At 42.0% G+C, this 23,389-nt stretch overlaps 1 protein-coding gene across 1 annotated transcript in view; it reads left to right on the top strand.

Moving 5' to 3' along the window:
* Positions 1-23,389, top strand: part of SPATA5 (spermatogenesis associated 5) — a 170,397-nt gene that overhangs the window by 126,391 nt on the left and 20,617 nt on the right. The window contains exon 14 of the mRNA XM_008635751.2: positions 3,280-3,444. Coding sequence (XP_008633973.2) covers positions 3,280-3,444 — 165 coding nt within the window. The remainder of the gene's footprint in view (positions 1-3,279; positions 3,445-23,389) is intronic.

The following is a 23,389-nucleotide window of genomic DNA, read 5'->3' as shown; positions in this document are numbered from 1 at the left end:
CCGCCGGAACCCCTCCTCCTCCTCCTCCTCCTCCCGCTCCACAGTGTGGATCCATCCTTGTGCATTGCCAGTGGGTCACCACCTAATCTCAGTGCACCCAGCCCAGGGCAGTGAGGCTGGCCCAGAGGTGACCTTGTTGTCCGTATTGCCCTCCTCTCCATTTTCAAAGTGCACGTTGCAAGATTGAAGCTCCATCTTCTGGAAGAGCCTGTGAAAGTCATGGTGTGCTTGGAGCAGCCACCTCCAAAACCCTACCTGTAGTGAAGCCTGGATCATGCAGCATCCTACTGAGAAAAGCAGTAGCTTCTACGTCTGTACAAAAAGTGGTGTTGAGGAGAAAGCACCCATCCAACTCAGCACTGCTGCCGGCATGCTGGTAAGCATGACCTGGGCCTCGGGGTTGAAGTGACGCCACTGCTGCAGGTATCCACATCCTGTGCCTCAGCAGGCTTCCTTAAGCAACCCAGAAGAGCTCACTTCCTTCCAGTGAGCAAAAACGTCATGAGGGATGTCTTGTTCCCTTACTGCTGACCTCTGCGTGCAGCTCAGTTCTGAATTCTGAATTATTTTGGCCAGAAAGGAAAAGCATCTCCGTGAGAAGCGTGCAGAGACCAAACACCTGAGAGGGCAGTGTGATGTCCTGCAAACGAGAGAGGCCTTAGCTTGCTGTTGCTTTCCGGTTGCGTTCTGAGCAGCTGGCAGCAGAGCAGCTCTGCAGCCCACCCGCAGCCCCTCACCAGGCCTTTGTCCTCCAGTAACACAGGATGGGTCAAGGCCTCACCTCTCCTGCTGATTTTAGCTCCTCGGGAGCATGGAGAGGGGGAGACTGGTGGCTTGCCAAAGGGCCAAGGTGATGACAGCAGAGCAAGGAGCAGTCAGGCTGTGCCCAGGGTTTCCCAGGGTCACCATGTTAGGACGGCTCTCACAGACCAGCTCTCAGTTCAATCTGCTTTTGTCTCCAGGGGCTGGAGGGAGTCTGATTCTTGTCTCAAGTTGAGGTTACAGAATATTTTCTCTCCTTTTTGTCTGTGTTGATGTAATGAGCGAGTGCTGCTGCGACTGACTTGTGCTTTTTTTGTACAGTTACCAGCACATCTGGTCGCCTTGGATAAGGTCCCTGGGCCTGATTGTAGCAAAAAAGTAATGATAGCGTGCTTAAAACTTGGGCCTCCAACTACCACCATATGTAAAATGCAAAGCATTGGGGACAAACTGGAAGAAACACAGATTTTAGTCACTGATCAAAAAAAGTATGTTCATTGTGTTATATCTGCAGTTGTGCTTTTTGTGTCTCGGAACTGAGAGCCAGGCAATGGAGCACTTGCTCCCAGCTGATTGGCAGTGAGCATTTTCCCTGTCCCACCTGCACCACAGCCCTGGTCATTCATCAGTGGGAAGCTAAGCTGGCTGTAGAAAACATTCTAATTACCTGGGTGTCCTGATGAAACCTGCCTTGGTTTGAAAGAGGCACACCACTGTGCTCACGTGAATGTTTCTTTTTTCTTCTAAATAATAGAATTAGCTATGGGCATTTCCTTAAGAGCACACAGAACACAATTGCAGTCTAATTCCTCGCCCTCCAAGCCTAGTCTTGAAACATGCAAATTTCTCTTTCAAGTATGTTGGCAAAAAATGGCAACATCCTGACACACACGCATGATTTAGACGCTGGATTGCACACTGGTCGAGATACCAGTTGTGGAAAACAGCACAGTCTGCTGAGCAAGTATCAGTGGACAGCTTGTTTCTTGTACTCTTGTAGGAATCCAGCACTGGCCACTGCAGGGACAGGGTACTGGGCTGGATATGGATCTGTGCTCTTCCCAGCCTTACTCTATCCTTGCACAACTCCCTGCAGTACCACAGCACAGTGCTTTCTGCTGAGCATTTTCATGTTCTGTTTTAAAAATAACAAGACATCTCTTAACATTCAGGGTACATTTTTCCACTCTGAAGCACCACAACAGTCTTTTTAAAGAAACTCTAGGAAGGGTGTTAACTTGATCAATGCTGTGCAGGAAGGAAAGCTCTTTCCTACTATTTTTTCAGCATGACTTTCACTGACATGATCAGGCTGGGAAAAGACTTATTGGCTGACAGCCCAGGACAGCCATGCAATATCTCTAGTCATCTGGAACTCAAACTAGTCTACCCAAGGGAGAACCATAACATAAAAACAATTTAGGTTACATGCTGAATCTTATAAACATTGTTCAGTTTTTATAAAATAGTTTAAATACTATTTACGTGCATTTGCTGTGCATGGGATTATTGTATTTTCCAAATGTCAAGTAAGAAAGGCTGGGAGGGTTTTTACTTTTTTTACTGTAGATGGTTTTCAAAAATCTTGGAGATTTTTTATAAACATAGGGAAATGAGCTTCCTCCCTTCTCATAAATTTAAGAGCTTGGCTTCTCCTCTCTATCGGATATAATTGTTTTATATATAGATAAAGTTTACTTTTTGACCGTGTCCAGAAAGCTGAAGGGAGCTTCCAGAGGTCCAGTGATCCCTCTCCTGCACACACAGGGCTTTCACCAGACCATATCGGGGAGAGCTTGGCTTCCTCTGCTGAGCCATAAAACCCTTGAGAGCAGAGTTTCCACAGCCTTCCTGATGACCTGCCCTGAGGCTGTGCTTCTCTTCTAGACGTTTTTTCCTCCCATCCAGTCTGAACCCTCCACTCTGCCCTTCGTGGCCACTGTCCCCTCTTACGTTGTCTGTCACTGTTTGCTCTGTCACCCTCCCACCTCCAATATAATCTGAGTAACCCTGAACACCCAAAGTGCAAGGCCAAACACATGTGTATGAAGCTGAGCATCACTGGCCTCTCTCTGTTGTTACCTTATTTTGCATAAAAAAACCTGTCAGAGTAATCTGCTCTTCTGTAAGTATGTGCAGCTCTAATAAAGCAACATGGATGCAGAATGCAAGATTCATTCCAACAAAACCCTTCTTTTCTCCACTTGTTGTCTTGGTGGAAGATCTGAACTTGGGATGTGTCCATTGCCACCTGTCTTTCTGCCAAGTCCTAACATTCCAGCACACCTTGCAACATGTCTAGAAGTATTATTTTAGGAAAATGGCTATGGTTTCTTTATGATTCCTTTTTTCCATAAACTGGTATTTCATAAGCTAAGTAGCTTACTGTCTTTTCTTGTGCAGGTTCTTGCTTTCGCTGAAATTATTGGTTATTTGGTGGTGGTGTTGTTTTTGAGTTGTGTTTTTTTTTTGCTTCCTTGATGTGCTGTAACTTTTACTGTGATGCTTTTGTTGCAGGCCTTGCTGAGGCCGGGGCGAATAGACAGAATTATCTACGTGCCACTGCCAGATGCAGCCACTCGCCAGGAAATCTTCAAGCTTCATTTCCAGTCCATGCCAGTCAGCGATGATGTCTGCTTGGCTGAGCTCGTGGAACACACACAGAAGTACTCGGGAGCAGAGGTAAAACTTCCTGGAGCTGATGTTTAAAGTTGAGCTCAAATATCATCCAGATATCTCTTGAGCCTTCTCAGAGTGGTGGTCAGAATTAGGAAAGGGAATATTTCAGATATTTCTGTGTTTTTGCAGGCTGGGGCTTTTTAACTTTCAAAAAAGCATCAGAGGAAGGTTGCCAGGGGAAGGGTCTCTTTCAGGGTGAGCCTTTGTACAGTTGCAGATGGCCTCATTAAGGATGTGCTGCCAGGAGTGGAGAGAGGTGGAGGCAAGTTCCCCCAGACTTCCCAAACAATTCCTCCACATCTCTGGGAATCTTCTGAATGCAGGTTTGTGACTGAGAGCCTCAGGTGGAGAAAGGAGAGATGGAGTTGGGGAACAGTATAGGGGGGTTGCAAAGGAATCACTTTAAAGCTTGTATTTTCCTATTCCATGTAATCAAGACCTCACAGCAGCGCTTACTGTTATAGCTTGTTGCTATTAGCTTCTGACAATGGATATCAGACAATTATTTCCTGTCCTAGGTAGAAGGAGAAACTTTCTCAGATGCTGCTGCCTGGCACTTATAAGTATCAGTACTTCAGTGGTCACCATTCTGCTCCCTGAATATTATTCATGTCAGTGTTTCATGAAAGGATATTTCCTCATTTTAATTAATTGAGAGTAATTATATTAATTTAAAAATTCAAAGAATGTTAATAAGGTTGCCAAGTCAAGCTCTTGAAAGGTGTGAAATACCAGAATTTCCACCTTGCTGTAGCCAGCCCTAGTGTCTGCATTATCACACCATCTCATTACATAGCCACCTTCTGCTTTTTCCATAGCAGAATGGAAAATGTCATGTGCTTGCCTTGGCTCCCCATCTCTGTGTGCTGTTTACAAGGGCAGGGAAATAAGCTAAACTTTTGTCTTGGGTGATTGTGGAGGATCTGTGTGATTGCTGTAGTGCTGAAGGCCCTTCTCAACAGACTGGTCATTGAACATACTGCTCCCAGGCAAGGCTTCTCCTCATTTAGCTGTCACTTAAATACTGGTAGGTTGTAAAATGCTGTGCTGCATTTATGTGCAGCTTAAACCCTGGCTGAGGAGGGCACTGCTGTGTGTGCTGTGGGGTCATTTTGGGAAGCTGTGTCACAGCAGACACCAAAGCCAAACCCACGAGAGTTTTCCTCCTCCACAGCACAGGGCAGACTGCACTCCGGGAATGAATGAATGAAAGCCATGTAGTGAGCAGAGCTGGTTTGTGTAGCACGTCCTTTTGCCCAGAATGTGGGCTCTCACAATGGAAAAAAAAAAGCAACAATAAAAAGAATTTCAGGCTTAAATGTTGATCTGGAAAACTGTCACAGCTCTACTGCTTCCACATTTTGGAGCAGTGACCTGAAACAGTGTTATGTTTATATTTGGGAGACAGTGACACAACTTGGGAACATTTATCTGCCTCTGGCTGAGTTACAAGCCTCCAAAACCATAAATATAAACATATCCTCTGTTGCATATGGCAACTCTCGCCTTACCAGGCAACAACTGCGTGCTTGTATTTTAGAAATTCCAAGCATATGGGGATTTCCTTTGGATCTGGATCAGCTGAAAAGCTAGTGGTGAATTCCAGTGCCTGGTTGATAATGAGTCACAAATGTCTTGGTGCTGGCTTTGTACGGAACCAAAAATAAGTTAATGGGTCATTGAGTGCAGCTACAGTCTGGTTGCAGGGGAAAAAAAAAAGCTGCCTGTTTCTAATATGGTATTTCTCACAAATTTTGTTCTTTTGCATCATGCAAAGTATTATAATAACTGGGATGTAAAGAGTAAATACAGAAAAAGCCTCAGTCAGGGCTCCTTGGAAGAATATATAGTCTTGGCAGTTGGCACACACAGTGGCCAGTTTCATTAAAGCCTTTTCTTCCCAGTGTCTCCAGCTTCCCAGCTTTACAAATAGTTTCCGCTGCTGAATGGCAAGTTCCCATTCCACTGTTCTAGCCTTTGTTCAGAGAAAGAAATGGAAAATGCCTGGTTTTGTGACTAGAAGATGCTGTATGAATAGGGAGCTGCGTGTAAAGATGCGTTGAATCATCCTGACATGAGCTGAATAAACAGCCAGGAAAGTGGATAGTTCAGCATGCATCTGGCTTCCAACTTGGCCCCTTTTCAGATCAGATAGTTGTGTATTTTTGCCTGTCATCACTTATGACCAGTTATCTCTGTTCACCTGCTGGATGTACGTTTCTCTTAATGACTACCTTTAAAGATACATCAAGATAGCAAAATAGGGTGATTACTTCCCACTGTTTCATGTGAGGGAAGGTGGATGATAATTTATGAGGCTGAATTACAATTTCCTTCTCTCGTGTGTAAGTGAAGTTTAAAGTAATAAAAAAAACCATTAGATGAGCAATGTCTGTACAGTTAACTTCTAGGTCGAAGAAATCCTCAGCTTTCTGAAAATATTCAGGTTTGAGTTCAGTCTTCATTTCTAGACCTTTCTGAAGTAGTGCTCTGCAGTAGTGCTTGGGCTCTTGTTCAGGGATACTGCATTTTATTTTGGCCAAAATTGCAGGAGGTCCAACTTTTATAAAACTGGTAATTTTTTAATGGTTTTATATGATCAGAATGTCTTCACTCAGAGGTTGTTTCACAGTTTGATCACAGCTCTTCCTAGAGCATTTTCACTGTTGTACTTCATGCTGGGAAGTTTTATCTGTTTCATTTCCCACTCAAGTAGGAATAATTAGAGATCTGACCACAGAAGTATTTAAAAGCAATGTTTTTAAGTACAAGCAGTGTGAGTTCTTTGAGTCTCATTTGCTTGTTTTCATGGTGCTGCCACAGCCAGCTTGCCTTAGGAAAGATGGGCTTTCCACACTCAGGTGCTCCATTTTTCAGTTTGGGATTAGACAAGCAAGGCATGAAGAGACTGTTTCCCCACTGGAGAAATATTTTGTTCCAGAAAGTAGGCGATAAAAAGGAAAAGAAACCCAGCAGAGTGAGAGATATTCTTTTATTGTCTGAGCCGCAGTCAGACGATGTTTTTGTTGCAATTCAAAAGGCAGAGAGGGAGGTTTTAGGCAGAAACTGAAATCAAGTGTTGAGTTGTTTTGAGTTTAAAGTCGGTTGGAATTAATAAAAAATTAAATAATCTGGGTATGATGACAATACCCCTCAGACGAGTGTGCTTATGAAAGTAAGATAATGGGACTGGCTACTTTTAAATTGGTGGAAAGCAGGTCATGGTGAAAGCCAAGGCTGGCATGGTTTCTATAGTATTATCAGTTTCCATGCTTACAGGACACAATAGTAGAGCGGGAATCTTGGAACCTGTAAATCTTTCACTGGTTCTTAGTCAAAGTGGAACAGTTAACGTAAAAAATATCTTTCTCACTTTGCAATAACTCGCAATGGGAGCACAGAAAATGAAAGGGAAGAAAAGCAAGCTGATGAAGATTTGCTCTGGCTCAAATAAGAGCAGATGTGATGCCAAAAAGATCTTTGCAGCAGCAAACTAGCTCAAATCAACTCGACTCTTTGACTCTTAAAATATGTATTCCAAAACATGCGTGTTCTTGTTTACCAGATATTGACATATTTAAACTAGTAACTTTAATTAAAAAAACACCCCAAAAAACCACACCCTTTCCAAATTCCTCTCTTTCTTACAGAGGAAGATACTAAGTACAAAAGGAATGAGGATGTGTTCCATCCTAGGTGCACAGGAGGGTGAAGACTTTTTTAAGAGATTGGGAAAAATTTGTCTGTTTAGTAAAGAATATCTACAGTAAAGGAGAGAGAGGGTTTAGATATAGCAGAAAAAAAGGACATTCAAAAGATAAGGATGTGTTACCTTCTTTCCATCTAGCTTTCCATGAAGGAAAAGATCTTCCAGACTTAAGGAAGAGTGTTTCTGTTTAACATTATTAAAGAACAGTGGATTCAATCCTATATAGTAGCCTGAAGTATTACAGTGAAATGTGATTTTCAAGGTGAGGAATGCCATCAAACTGAAATGCAGCAAGATTAAGGCCTCAGATGAACCTCTGATGTCTCTCTTGGAACGGTGCAGGGGATCTGTTAATTTATATTGCTCATTGAAAAGTGAACATTTTTGTGTGGGTGGGTGAGGAAAAGTCTCTGCCATCATCCAATATGGGTAGCATGGGATCACCTCCTTCCTACACAGTGCTAAAGATGTGTTTGGCACAGGTGTCTGGAAGGTGAGGAAATACCTGGCATTGGGAATGTTTTCCAAATGTTAGCGTTTGGGATAAAGGAGATGAATCACCGGAAAGGAAATAACTACACAGGACTTCCCATGGGATTTTGCCTGCTGCTGGTCTCGCAGGAGGCTCCTACGTGCGGAATGTGCTTGAGCAGACTGGGAATGAGGGCAGTGTGAGCACCTGGGGATGTTGGAATGGCACTGGTGTGGCAGTGCTGAAAGCAGAAGTTTGGGGCATTACTCTGCCTCTCCCTGCTCTTTTCAGTCACTTCAGAAAGATCTGGTTTCCGTCCCTTATTTTTCTGAGATGTTGCCCGGAGTGGACGGATTTTCATCGTGTTGTGTCTCAGCTGAGGCCTGATAAAGTGCTGTGTGCTCTGACCTAGTGAGGGTATAGAGTATGGCTGGCAATCAGCACATTTATGCCAAACATAAGGTTTGGCGTAGAGGGGAGTATTGGCACTGAAATTTATGCATGGCAAGCTCATCTGGGAAAGAACATTTTCTCCTTCAGTGAGATAATGATTTGCTAATAGTTTAATCAAGCAAGGGAGATTTAATGCATCTGGATGAAGGGACATTAGTGTTTCCGAAAAGGTCAGACGCATTAACAGCCCAGGGGGACACAGTCGAAGCTGCTTCCTAAGTAACTCTAAGAACAGTTATCCTGAGAGGAACTTGGGGAAAAAAGCCAGAGGGAATTTGAATGAGCACCAAACAGTGCTGAGGTATGAAATTTCGCTTGCTTCTCAAACCTGACTTTTTTTTCCCCATAAAGCCCAAAGGGCTTTTGATTCTTTAAATGCTGAAACAGTTCAGATGCAGGAACTTTACAGCTGATTTCAACATGTTTTTCTTCATTAAGTACTTTAAAGATATCATCCACCCATGTTCTGTAAGTGAGGACTCCTGTGTTTGCTTTTGTTCTCCCTGTGGTTTTGCAGAGTTGTTTTGTGTTGTGTCCAGTGTTTGGAGAAAGAACATCAGCAGAAGCATCACCTGTGTCAGAGCAAGCTCCCTTCCCATGAGCTTGCACAAACCAGCTGTAGTTTTACCAAACCAGCTGAGGCACCAACTGCTGTTTGCCTCCTTCCCTGTCTTTTCCTTCCCATTTCCCCACAACCTCACCTGTGGTAGAGTAACCAGGAGCTCCTGGTTGCTGAGGGTGGCAGAGGAGAGTGTGCTGCCAGCACAGCAGGGCACTGCCACTGTCACACAGGCTTATAAAAGAGGGACCTAGGCTGAGCCTCTGTCAGCCAGCTTCACTTGCCCTCTGCTCTTGCTTTACTGCTTTATTGTCCTGGGTTTGGCTGTAACTCCCAGCAATGGAAAAACATGTTGCTCTTTAAAAGCAGATGGGAATTCATTCCTGAAGGAAAAAATATGTCTCTTTAGGCTACTGCTATTGTTTTCTTTGGGTTTTATTTTTTGCCTGTGAGTTATTTCTAGCAACTTTTAATTTTTCTTTTTTTTTTTTGATTCAGACAGTGGGGATTATTCTTCAGTGTCTTAAAGCACACAGTCTCAGTATAGCAATGATCACAAGTGGGGGTATTTAAAGTTCAGAGTGAAAATTGCATTTGCAGTGATCAGGAAGGAATTGAAAGTGTTGGCTTATTTCTGCCTTTTGAAGTACTTTCATTGGCGTAATACAAATGCTTATATCGGCTCAGAGTTGTAGAATTGGCTTTTATGTTAAAAAAAAAAAAGGAAAAGAAAAAATAATAAGTGATTTTTTTCCTCACACTGACCTGTTTTTCTGATTTAAACCTGTAGTGCTGGCACTTGATCTCGTAAGTTATGATGTGTCACGGGGTATGTGGTTAGGAGTGAAATTGCTGCTTGGAGTTTGGCTCAACTCTAGTCCTAAAGTATAAGACAAGGCATACAAATTGGAGAAAGTCACCAAAAAGTTATTGTACTTCAGAGAAAACTGATTCCTGGTCTGTCACTCTTACATGACAACTTCAGGGCCAGTTCCTCTCAACATACACAAGTTGCTGTAAATACTGAGTATGTCTTAGTACATTAGGAAAAGATATGTCTGAAGTTTTTTGTTTAATTTTCCATGAAACCACTGATTTGTATCCACATTTTTCATAAACCAGGGTGGGAGTGAATGGGGGAAGTAAATATTCTTACATACCCATTGCTATTTCTTATGCCCTTAAGATTAGCAAGTGTCTGACTTGCTTATGTGCCTGTTATGATTAATTTTAATAGTACACAGTGTCTGACTGTCCATCCTCAGTGTTCAATTTATCTTTCTTTACATGTATATTCATTTTCCCCTTGGATATGCTGAGTTAGAGGAGGGCCACCAAGTTGATTGGAGGGATGGAACACCCTTCCTATGGGGAAAAGCTGAGAGAATCAGGATTGTTCAGCCTGGAGAAGAGAAGGCTTTGGGATCACCTAATTGTGGCCTTCCAGGGACCCTGCAGGGATCCTGCAAGAATGGAGAAGGACTATTGGCAAGGGCATGTAGTGACAGGACAAGGGGCAATTTCTTTCAAACTGAAAGAAAATAAGTTTAGATTAGCTTATTATGAAGAAATTGTTCCCTGTAAGGGTGGTGAGGCTCTGGCACAGCTTGCCCAGGGAAGTTGTGGCTGCTCCATCCCTGGAAGTGTCCAAGGCCAGGCTGGATGGAACTCTGAGCAACCTGGTCTAGTGAAAGGTGTCCCTGCCCATGGCAGCGAGGTTGAAACTGGAGGATTTTAAGGTCCCTTCTAACCCAGGCTGTTCCTGATTCTGTGATTTCAAGGAGGTAGCACCAAGGCATAATCTCCAGCATCAGCTTGGCCAGGAGAGCTGCAGAAGGCTCCCCACTTCTGCAGTGAAATTACCTTCCATCCTTAATAGAATCAGCCCTCCAAAACCATGGGTTGTACTTGGTCAATGAGATCTGAAATAGTTCTGATTATCATCTTAATTGGCACTAGGAATATTTAGATATAGTACCTGAAGGCTAATTCAGGATGTTTATACCAGATGAAAGCATCCAGAGGAACACCTTGTACTGACCTACTTGTGTTTCTGGGACTGTGCCAGTTAAATTGTTGTCATGGTAGAAGAAATGTTAATGAATGGCAGAGGAATAATAGGGCCCAGGTGTAAAAGCCTATTAATCTACCTGGCTATTGTTGCTGTGAATGAAGAACATGTTATTTTAATGGCAACACTGACTGTTTACACTTCACTGAACTGCAAAGATTGGAGAGCTGGGGGTGTGCGTGAATTAAAATGTTTGAACATATATTGGTATCTTTGTGTGCAGGGAAAATAGGATGTTTGCTTTTGGCAGTCATCTGCAAAAAGTCATTGTTTCTGTTGCAAAAATTTGGAACCTAATAATGAATAATAGTATCTAATAAAATCAAATCACAATAGACTGTGAATTTCTTGAACAATAAATGTACCTAATTTTAAGCTTAAATGCCCTCTCTGGTAAAGCTACCATTGTGTAGTACATGCACCAACTATTCTGCTTTCATTGCTTTCTCCCATGATAGAAATGATATTTGACTTGTGTGAAGTGAATTTTGAGTTTATTTTGTAAGGGGTGATCATTACTGATAAAATATTTGGAGGTGGGGTAGGGGGGGTGGGGTTTGGTTTCTTCCTTAACATTTTAATTATGATGTGCTTTGATACTTCCTGTCCTTAAAAATGTGTATAAGGCACAGGTTTATGCACTTGTCATCCCAGAAAGTTGAGTTTGTAAATGCACTCTGCTATATTCCTTTCAAAGAGGTTTTGATTATGTGTAATTTTATTTTCCTAAGTGAGATTTTTTGCAGATAGAACAGTTGAAATGTCTGCTTTTGTTCCACTTTCTTTTTTTATCCACAAACTTTAGCAATGGCGGTGTTGGAGCTGGTGGCTTTCTGGTGAGATTAAGCTGCTCGGTGTTAATTCTGAAACCATTTGAGAAGTTGTTAGTAATAAAAATAGTCACTGATGCTGAATGTGGGAACAGGGAATCTTTCAAGTATTGCAGCCAAACCTACATCGTCAAACAGGGCAATTTTCATTCTTGCCATGTAACTTCTGTTTTCCAGAGCCCTGCTGGAAAGCTGATGGGCACAAGCACTCCTGTAGCTCGGATTTTTGCGTAGCAGAAGTTGCAGGTTGTTATTTCTAAGTTATCTTTTATGGTTACCCTTAAATACATATGGAAAAGCTTTGGATTGCCTTTGGCAAAAGGATTAAAAGGTTATTGGCAGATGGAAGCAGCACAATAATAACGCTGCAGCAAATTATTAGCTATGTTAGAAGCAATTCCATGGCCTGTTTTACTTTTTAATTAAACTTTTTTCAAACTATCACCTAGTTCCCGGCTTAGGCTTTTTGTTTCCTGTCTTTGAGTAATGAAAATGTCAAGGATAGCTGGGTAGGAAAAAAACCTTTCAGGTCTTAGTCTTCTGTAATTTGTCCATGGCATTGCGTGTATAGAAGGGAGCCATCGGATCTGGCCTGACCACTTGCAGTGGGAGAAAACGGAGCAAACCCCAAGATGACTGCAAGTGCTAATTGGTCTTGACATCCCCATTGTCAGGGGAGGAGAACCAAGAGCGTTTTGTCCAGTTTAAAAGAGCTGCTTCGGGTTTTGTTTGATGGTTTATTTTCCTATTTAGGGAAGTTGGGGGTGGGAGTTACTTTCTCAAAGTAATTGGCGTCTTACAGACGTGGTCTTTGTTACTTCATTTCCTAGCAAACAAAATAAATTTGTGATAAAACTGGAAAATGACTGTTATATTAACATTGCACAGTGAAACACACCATTGGAAGGAGAGGAGGGGGAGAGCAGCAATCTTGTCTTCTGTTTTGTCCTCTTGTGCTCTTTACTGGGATAAACCAACTTTGTCTTTTTCCAGAACTGCTCCCAGTGAGCTCTCATTTGATGGAAACCAATGAAGAGGGTAAAAAAAAAATTTTACCCAGCTCATAGGTCAGACTCTGTGGGTTTGCAAGTATTTGTGAGTCTGTGTAAGTAGAACTCTTTGTGAGTCTGTGTAAGGAGAACTCTTTCTGCTCAGTCTCTTCAGCAGTTGATTTCCCTTGCACGGCGTGGTTTTTGTTGCTGAGCTGAGGATGAGGGACCAAAGAGCAGGAGACAGCCGGACAGGTTGTTGGGGATTTTTCCCATGACAAGCAAGGACAAGGAGCTTGGGTGTTCAGCACTGCCACACTGCCACAAGCAAGCAAAACACTCAGACCCCAAACCAAAAGCCACGTGCTACTTGTGTTTCTGCTTACCTGTGCAAGTGGTGGTTGTGGCTGTGTATCTGGAGAGAGGGATTTTGGGGAGTCCCCTTGCCAGGGAGGGCATAGTATGGCTGGCGGACTCATCACAGGCTCCTCATTTCATGGGATCTTGCCATTTCTGTGGTCATTTCTGGGTATTTCTGTATTATATAGACCAAGGGGCAGAGAACCAAACTGCGCTCCTTTGTTAGTGAAACAGAATTTGCAAGGCAAGAAAATGCGTGCGATAGTTTAGTGTAACCAAGAGAGAACAAAACTTTTCTTGATTTTGACTTTTCTAGTTTAAGGCCTGAGGACTTCCAAAGAAGTGGTGTTGGCAGTCTTGTTTTAATATTCAAATAGCAAGAGCTCATCATAATGAGAAGTCAGCTCTCAGAAGTGGAGTATGGAATATAGTCAAAATGTTAAAAGCTGAAAACTTTCTGTTCATTTTTAACATTTGTTGCTACTAAATGTGCAAAAGTATTTGTGAAGTAAGCTGAAAAACCTGGGGCTTGGGGGCATTGTAGGAGATTTTTTTGTATATGATTATATGTATAAAGAGCTTTCTCTTCTTGTTTATGATTTTCTTCACAAGAAAATAAGTTCTGTGAACTTACCCATACAAAAAAGATCCTATTCTTTCCTCTTCTTTGTTATATACTCTTTGCACACGAGCTAAAAAAAAAAAAAAAAGTTGGTTTATTCATTAAAAAAAACCCCTAGTTTCTCTTCATTGAACCATGTTTGTTAATAACAATATTAATAGAGGAGCAGTAAAAAAAAGAAAAAAAAAAAAGAAGTATGAAATTAATTTGTCTTTTGTCAGTGCTTGGAAGTTGGAATAAGAAAGGGAACTGGAGCACTGAGACAGTATCTTACCCTAGGCTAGTTGTTTACCATTAAAGAGAGAGCTTGCATGCTGGAGGGTGTGTTATGTTTTGGACTTACTTCCTTGTAACTCATAAATCTTGGCTGTATAAACGTTCAGTCATTAATTAAGGCTTTCAAATTAATCTGTTTCCTGACTGGACTTGGCTGGTTTTGCATAGAGCAGTGCTGTTGCCCAATCTCCCAGTTTCGGAGTGCTCTCGAACGTGTGACATGGGAGGATGGTGTTTATTGTGGAGAGTTAATGAACAGCACCAGAGGAGGGAGGGGGAGCTCCTTGGTTACCAACATGTGCAGGAAATAGGGTGCTGGTATCAAAATGGTTTTGTGCACTTTAATTGCTTCCCTTACTTCAAACAATGGCAAAAGTGGGTATTTTGTATTGATAAATGTCAGTCCCAGGCAGAAGTATTTTTCATTCCTTTCATTATTCTCACATAGTGTTCTGGTTTTGCAATTCAGCCGGTGTGCTCAGGATGTTGTATAAATACAGCCAAAACATCTCTCTCATGTGATGGAAAAAGATTTCAACTTTCATTAGAGACTTCTTAGAAATTAGTTGGTAGTATTATCACTCAGGTGCTGCTCATTTGGGGTTTGTGTCCTACTTGTTTTACCCTTTCTTTACAAATGTGTAAATGTATATAAATATTTGTGTCTCCTTTCCTACTTATGCAGCCATGGAGGAGCTTTTATCATATATTTAATTGTTTCTCTAATATTAAGTATTTTCAGAAGTTCATCCTGAGGATGTACTACTTTTTATAGCCATTTCAAACCAGAAATATTTTCATTACCTGGGTACCAGCTGACTAGATGTGAATTAAAGCAGTCAGCTTCCTTCAGTTCTGCATGTGCAAAAGATTTCATAAATAACTTGTCAGGTTTAGATTAGACATATGGAAGAAGAGGGTGCTGAGCCACTGGCACAGGTTGCCCTGAGAAGTTGTGGATACCCCATCCCTGGGAGTGTTCAAGGCAAGATTGGATTGGGCTCTGAGCAACCTGGTCTGGTGAAAAGTGTTCCTGCCCATGGCAGGGGGGTTGGGACAAGACAATCTTTAAGATCCCTTCCAACTTAAACCATTCCAGAATTCTTTTTTTTTTTTTTAGTAAAATTATTTTTCCATATCCAAGAAAACCCCTTGATTTTTAATGGCATGAAAGACAAGGTGTGTTTTCACTGTCACTTAGTCCCAAGCTAAGCCATTCTAAATGTTTCCAGGTCTTTCAGTATTGCTTTTTACAGATTTCTGATGAGAAACATGACTCCACGTGTTTGTGAGGAGCACTGGCCAGAGGAATCCCTCTCCTTTTAATCAGCACTTTGAAAAACTCAGTGTGTCCTCAGTGCTAATGTTGGCACGTGAAAGAGCAGCCTGACCCTTAAGAACAACTCTGCCCCTCTTACCATGTTTTTTTGGAGCAGAAAAAGAGGTTATTGTCACACAATAAGTTCTTTCAGTGGCAGCTTAGTCTCTAGAAGTTTGTGACAGAGATGCAGCATCAAAGATATGCGGGCAGTGAGTGACCTACTGAGCTGGGCAGGTGGTGGAGTCCAGGTGGGCTTGCTGTGCTTGGTGAAAGTACCATGTGGAGCATGATAGGAACACTTGCTAAATATTAAACATAGTATTAAGAAACTGAGGTAATAAATCTCTCTTCTGCCAGTATACATTTGATTGGGGACAGTCCTGGACTTGCTGGGAGATAGGATGGATTTTTGGATTGTCTCATTGGTTTCTTCTTTCTTATGGATTTGATAAATCACTTGACACATCATAGTTGGTAACAAGTAAACTATTTCAAAGCCTGAAATGATGCCTGGGTGACATTTGTAATTTGAAATCCATTGTTACATAAGACTTGACATTCAGTGTTGTATTCAGTCTGTTGTATTCAGTGTCTGTGTGCAACCTAGGGAGCAGAGCAAATTACAATTCACCTTATTGCTTGCCATATACAAACTAGGACTGGTTTTGCTGTGCGCAGGTTCAAAATGAGGAGCTACATTCAAAATACCTCTAGGGCTTTATTACAGATGGTGTGTTTCGTGGCTACCCATTTGTTTTGGGACCTGTTTCCTGAGGGTTGTTACCAGGAGGTTGCATCAAACCACTTTGGAATGGCTGGTGCTGGTTTCGGTGTCATTCCAATCCTGTGCTGTACAGCAGCAGTCATTCAACCTATTTAAAAAGGGCTTAAAGCTAGCTAAATAAAGTAAATAAAAGGCGGGGTCAGTTCATGTGGTGGTGGGAGCCAAGACCAGTGATGACTCCCTGGACTGCAGGAGCTGCTCTGCTCATCTGGCAATCCTGGAGCTCTCCAGGCTTTTCCAGCAGAGCCAGCGCAGAGAACTGTGCAGGATCTCCTTGTGATCATTGCTCCTGCTGTGGTTTCCCAAGGTGAACAAAACAATGATCCTGGTGTTAAAGTGATAAACCAAGTCCAGTCCTAGCCCAGTCAGGATCTGCAGGGAACAGGTTGTTCCCTGCGAGTCGGAACAACGCTGATAACATTTGACAGGAATAGCAAATACACATTAATATTTGCATTATGATAACAGGGAGAGTCTATTTTGAGGTTTATATTTGGTACTAATAATTCATCCTTGGGTTTGGGATGATTCCTGAACGAAAGTATCTGTTTCCTACAGAAACAGTCTTTCTTGAAAGTCCCTCATTTTTCAAACAGAGAGCTTTTAGTCACTTTATTTTTACCATTTGAAATCCAGCAGTTTTATTGTACTAATGTTTAGCCTGCCAGGACCTTTTAGCACCAGATTTTTTCCCTTTGAAAATAGTGAGGGTTTTTTTGCTGTTTGTTTCTTCTTAATTCATATGCAACATTTAAGGAAAGCTTAATTAACCCCAGAATACAGGGAGAGGGAAAGGAAACAGTGCTCAGCAATTGAGACTATATTTAGCTACATTTATACAGAAATAATTGTATTACCTAAATCCCTTTTTCTTTATTTTTGGATGAGTTTGGGGGCTAGGTAGGCAAGGCAGGCACAGGCTTGGTAAAAAGAAAAGGGTGGGAGGAAAAATGCTTCCATGCATCTGGAAAACAGAAATATAATGAGCTATCTTTGTTTCTGTGTAGAGCTGAAGCAGGTCTAGCTCTTAAAACTCCTTGAGTCAGAGTTTAAGTTTCAGTTTAGGAGGTTTTCAAAGTTCGGAAAAGCCATGGAAGTTGAATTCTATTCTCAAGGTGTGAACACGGGACTGGGCTGATCCTGGATAGGAAGGCCAGTTCTTGTTACTGTTTTTTATTAAAATATTTTGTTACTTCTGCTGCAAATTAACATTGGTTTGAACATTTTCTCTCTTAAGTATTGTTCAGTCTTCCTCATTAAAAAAACGTTTCCTCAATAATAATAGGTTCCATATGTAGATGTACTATGTATGTAAAGTGATACATATTAATATAGCAATTGCCCATGAAAATCTGTTTTTTTGCTTTTCCACCATGTAATGACCCTTCCTGCTTCTGCCCCCAAACAAGCAGAACAACAAGAGGGCCTGTTGAATGGAAGTGTGCAGTTTTAAACAATTTTCCAGATACGACGTTTTCCGAGCTGGAGTGGAGCTGGCAGAGGAGGCCGGCAGAGATGGATCGCTGGCTGTTCCAGGAACAGCCTGACTTTGCAAAGCAGGGTCAGTACCAGGGCTCGCGTGTGCCTGACAGCGAGCGCCCGGCTTTCCCGGGAAAGCTGCTCACCAGGTGCTTCACTGGGCCCTCCTCCTGCAGGATCCTTCTCTGACAGAACGGTGCTTCCAGCTGAGCCCTTGCTCAGTGCTTTGCTGAAGCCCAGTGTTGCAGTGAGATGGAAACACTTCACAATGCTTTGTACTTCATCCCAAAAACCTGTGGGGAAAGCAGTCCTTAAAAAGAAAGAAAACAAACCCCCTTTTTCATTTTTAGAGGGTTACAACAGTATCCCAACATCTGCCTGTAGAAACAACACCCAACCTCCATTTCATAAAGCCATAGAGCTCTACAAAGCCAAGTTACCTTGTGAAATCTCTATTTTTTTAATCTTTATGCATTTAACAAAAGGAATATTTCCATGTGTTCTGGTTAAGTCTTGGAACATGATGCAATCAGTCAGTTTGGCCGAGGAGATGTTCTCCTGCAGCAGATGAGCTTGCCAGCTTCCGCAGGGAGAGGAGGTGGGGGAGAGCTACAAGCATTCTTCGCTCCTGCCAGTTGCGAGTTAAAAGACTGTCAGAACCATTTCCCAAAGCAAAAGGGACACATTGAGTTTTTCTTCAATCCATTGGTCGAGGGGAAATTAAAAAAAAAAATTAAATCTTGAATGAGGTGAAGTGGTATAGGATATAGCTGTCTCATTACTTATGTGGGGGGAAATGTAGGTATTAATTTTACTTTTATAAATTTTGCTTTAGACTTCCTTCTGATAAAAAACTATTTAGAAACACTAAATTGAATAATTTCTTTAGTTCTGTATTGACTTAACTTTCTACATTAGAAATAGAATTTAGAATGCTTCACCTTGAAAATATTTTAAGTATTTCAATTCAAAATTACTTTTTCAAGATTTCCTTTCAATTTTGTTGCTAAGTGGAATGGGTGAGGTTGAATTTAACCCTTTGTTTATTTGGCTTTGGATTAAATAATACATTCTGCTTGGGAAATATTCTGCTCTCTATTCCACAGAATGCTTTTGCAATTCCACTTTTGGATCAACTTAAAATTAGAGGGAGTTTGGTTTTCTGAAACAGAGAATAAAAAAGAGGGTTTTTTTTCACATTTTGATAGATACATGTTGACTTCAGCATCAACATGTATTTTCAGCTCTTTTGCTGTTTCACTTTATAATTCTTTTGCGAAGAAAACTGAGCAGCCCAGACTAATAATCTGCAGGCTGCACTTTCACATGGACCCAGGTGTTCATGTTCTTCTGTTTATATTGACTCCACACTTGAAAGATAAGACCTTCTGTCTCAGGTGGAAATGGTGAAGTTGTAGGAAATAGTTTTTAGAAAGAGGAATATTTAGTTGATCTGTATCTCAGAATGTATTCTGTTTTGAAAATGTATTTAAATGATTGTGTGATTATACATAGTTGTGGGCGACTAATCTAGTCTGTTGCTGCAGGTCATGGGAATAGTCATAAAAAGTATTTATTGTGAGTGTGAACCCGGATGCGTGCTTTCCCGACATGTTTCCCATATGGTCTGTAAGTAAACAGTAAATCAGATAGAGAAGAGTTGAGGAAAGAGAGGAAGTGGGTACGTGGGGATTCTGCAGCATTAAAACCCTACATGATTTGAAGCCCTGGCTTGTTTTGTCTCTGAAGGAAAAAAAAAAAAAGAAAGAGTTAGTCTAAGCAGAACAAAGATGCTCTGAGATCTAGGAACCAATGGAAGTTCAGGCACTGACAAAAAAACATAAACTTTTTTTATCAGGAGAGCCTTGGTGGAAGTGCAGAGTGGACTGGCCACCTCTCGAAATGACTTGCCATTTGCCCATCTACACTTGCTGCTGTGGCAGAGCCCAGCACGTGTCTGCAGACGGCAGCTTGCACATTCTTCTCCTGAAACCAAACTAGTTTTAGGGAGTTGCTGGTTCCATTTTGACAACTCAGCATTCGTGACAGAATATCCCTGTTAGACGTGAGGTTCTTCCTTGGTCCTCTCTGCTTGCTTTGGGAAGTCTGAACCAGGAAGGCAGGGATGTGTCAGATGGTCTCAGTGGGTGTGGATAGGGGTCTGAGCTGTAAGCACTGCAAAAATGCCTTTTTTTATTGCAGCTGAAGAGCACACAAGAAGTCCTGAGTTACAAACTTTGTACACTGGATGTGTGAGTGGGAGGGTAGGAGTTGTGCCTGGCAGGAGAAACCCTGTTTTGACACTGTCACTTCAGTATACATGAAAAGTTTCGAGCTCTACTCACATATTTGATCCGTGTTTATCTGTTTTACCTGATTTACCTTTAAATCCATCCCAAGGCTCTGAAGTGTTGTTCCTCCATACTTGTAGCCTAAGCAGGTTTTCTTTTACCCATCATGGCAATCTCTCTGTCTCTGAAAGGGGCCATTTCATAGCTCTGGTACCTCAGGCTGGGAAATTTGCTCTTGGATACAGGCTTTCCATGCTCTGCAATCCCTCTGATTTTCCTGATTTTTGTCTTCTGTCATGGGCTAAAGAAAGTACAAGTTTTCTGTGGGAAATGATTGGGAGATTAGAGGGAAGAAGTTGGCTCCAAGACAAAGGGTGGTGAGATTAGCACAGTTTAAAAGATAAAGCCAAATCTCTATTCTCTGTTACCTTGTGAGACTCCAGCCTAGGGCTAAATGCAGCCACAGACGGATGAATGTTCTTGTACTTCTGAGGGCACGTCAATGTGAGGAAGTTATCCTGGAATGAGATAGGGTGTGAATGTAAATGCAGTAGATGTTCCAGCATAACATCCTGTGGAGACAAGGCCTTGGTGAAGTGACTAAAAGCAGTGGAATGACTCCAGTGGAAGCTGAGGACACTGCATTCCCCCTTCAGCAGCCAACCATGCGGGCAGAGGACAGGCTGGACACCATCTCCCAGACCTTTTTTTTCAGTTGAAATACAAGATCTAACCATCTTTGCACTGGCTGCTTTCCCTGTCATTGTGGAAATCATGATTTATTAGTTGTCAGAGAGAGGTGGATGGGGTGATGGCAAATGGTGTTACTGTAGGTGTCTTGTGAACACAAAACGTAGTTTAACACCCAGTGTGATGGGGAATATTTTAGCTCTGCCATCTCTTAATTCCTATAGATTATCACTCCAGCTTTGATCGTTTCTGTGGGTATCTAGGGTCTGTTAGTGTGTATTTGTAGTGCTGGAGAGGTGTATGTGTGCACACACTCTTCCTGTGGTGCTCTGGGAGTTAAAACTCACCTTTTTTAATGCTTGAGAGGTTGCTACACACCAGTTTTTAGGCCTGTGTGGTGTGATTCAGTTGTTACCTATCCTTTACAGTCTGCTGGAAACGAGTGTTTATTTTTAAAGTGCCTTTTCCTGGATTAAATAGAGCATTAATTAGTGCGTGTGAGGAACAGGGTGCATTATTCCACCACAGCTTTCCATCGCGTCAAGAGCTCATTACCAGATGTAGGGATCATAAACAAACACACATGGCTGCTGCATGTAAATTTTCTGCAGGATAAATTACTGCTGATCCCTCCTGATTACATCACTTTGTCTTCCAGCTCATTAATACACTTTTGACCATGGAGAGTATTTAGGTGCTAATAACTCACAAAGCAATATACAGGAAAGTATTCGCTTTCCATATTTGTTAAACATATTTCCATCTGGATTTTCTGCCCATGGTCTAGACTACTCTTTTTTTATTTTTAAATTTTGGAAGAGTAGTTGTGTAGTCAAAATTTTTCCTTCATGATTGGTGTTTATTTCTACAAAGCCTGTAGCAGGATATACAAATAGCCCTCCCAAAGCCACACAAAGACGATGCTACAGAAATTAATCTGAAATTATTAGGCCAAAGTCTTTGCTGGCACAATCCTCAGGGTAGTTATGCCAGCAGGTAAATTGGCCTAAGGATGAATAAACTTAATGAAAGCCGGGAATCACTAATTTAGAACTTGATCCTGCCTGTTACTGAGGAATTAGATCCCACTGCAGTAACTCCCATGGCAGTCCCTGGAACCAGTCCCTGCCATGCCAGGCACCCCAGTGGCTGCTGTAACACCTCCACTGTTGATGGTCCGTGAGGTTTGGGACGTGAATGAGCACTGACCTGAGGAAGGCAGCTCATCCCAGGTGTCAGCACAGCTTGCTAGGTGGTGACAAATGACATTTGTGATAGAGCCAAGACCTGTAAACCTACATTCAGTCCCTCTCAGGGATTGTCAAATGGCTGACTCCTGTTTGGAGTGACTTTTGCCTAACCCTGCTGGGATCCCTGGCATGTAATGTTTCACATACCCTGGTGGAAGAGACCATATTTCTTACTCCTCTCCCATACTTTTTATCCCCCTCCCAAATTCTCTGAGAGCACCAGCCACAGGCTGCCTGAGCTGCTGACCGCAGCAAAATGACCTGGCAGGGATGAGTAGCCTTGTACCAGAGTTTCTTCCTATTTTCCTTTTACTGGAGACATCAAGATACAAAAAATAGGTAGAAATATAAAGCACCAAAGGAATGTGACATGCTGGCATTAATCACAGCTTCTCTCTGTGACCAGAGCATGAATTTTAGCCTTCATAATTTGACTGAATCCTGCATTAAAATCTGTCTCTGCTTCTGATAATGGGTATTACTGAGTCCAAAGTTTTGCAGAGCCGGTAAGTACCATCACCTTAAAGGCAAAAAGGGTTTGTTCATGGTACTTGTCCTGCTCAATGTCTTACAGCTTCCATTTAGCTTCCAATTATTAAAAGCAGATAAGGGGTTTGGAACATATTTAAGCATGTGCTTTACTTCAGTCGTGTTTGCTGATGTCAGAGGAACCCAAAGCAGATGCCTATGTGCTCTCAGGGATGCTTTCTTGAAACAGGGGGAGAGGAAAAGAGAGAAGTCTCTCCTTCACTTCTTGGCTCTCCTCTTTTCATGTGTGAGTAACACACTGTGTGCCTGGTTTCATTTAAATCCAAGGATGGCAAGCAACCACACTCCGTGAAAACTTCCTACTTCTTCCCATCCTTTTTTATGTTTTTTTTTTTTTCTTCTTGCTATTGATATTTGGGAACCTGTGGAGACAAAGTGATGCGAAACTTGGAGGTCTGACGGAGGAGTTTATTCTGGCAGTGTTTGTGTGAAGCCCTGCGGTGCCATGAAATCCCCCTCAGTTCCACTGCTTGCTTTGCTTTTTCAAACACAGCCGTAGCCTGGGTTGGTGCTTCATTTGCAGGGGGTCTGTCAGGAGACAGGGAGATGGATGGGAGAATGTCCCAGCTCACAGGTTGGTTGAATTGCCTCTTTTATGGTAATAACATTCCTGAAGCGTGTTCTAATATTTTATGGCTTTTTTATATGAAAGACATGGATACCTGTCAGTAAATTATAAATCTGTGAACCCAGTAAACTTGTTGGTTCTTCTGAATCAAGTGTGCTTGACGTTCAGATGAATTTGTGTCCCATTAAATGGCAGTAGCACTCATTGTATACTTCAACTCTACAATAACAGAGCATGTATACAGACTCTACTTTTTAAAAGGGAAATAAATTTATAGGAATTTTGTTTGAGGATTTATGTTACGAGTTTTTTTAAACAGTGAAGCATTTCCTGATGGGTTTGCAACAGCTAAGCAAGATGTGTGTTGAAATCACATTCACACCTATATGTTACATGGCTGTCCCTGCTTTGCCAGCTGCTCAGTTCGTGTGGTGACAGACCAAACAACTGCTAAGTGACAGTGCTGAAAACAATTTTGCAGGTTTCTCAAGAAAGTGTAAAGATGAGACTTCTCCACCATCTAAGATTAAGGGCCATTTGCATCACATCTGAAATATTCTGTGCTTGGTAAAGGTGAGGAGAGGAATATTTTGGGAATATGAGTGTACATAGTTGGGGCACTGAGAGCTACATGTCACTTTTTTTTCTCTCCACCAAAGTTTGGGGCATGTGAAT

The sequence above is a fragment of the Corvus brachyrhynchos genome, unplaced genomic scaffold (assembly GCF_000691975.1).
Source record: "Corvus brachyrhynchos isolate BGI_N302 unplaced genomic scaffold, ASM69197v1 scaffold105, whole genome shotgun sequence".
Taxonomy (NCBI): Eukaryota; Metazoa; Chordata; class Aves; order Passeriformes; family Corvidae; genus Corvus; species Corvus brachyrhynchos.
This window is presented reverse-complemented; position numbering and strand designations above follow the sequence as displayed.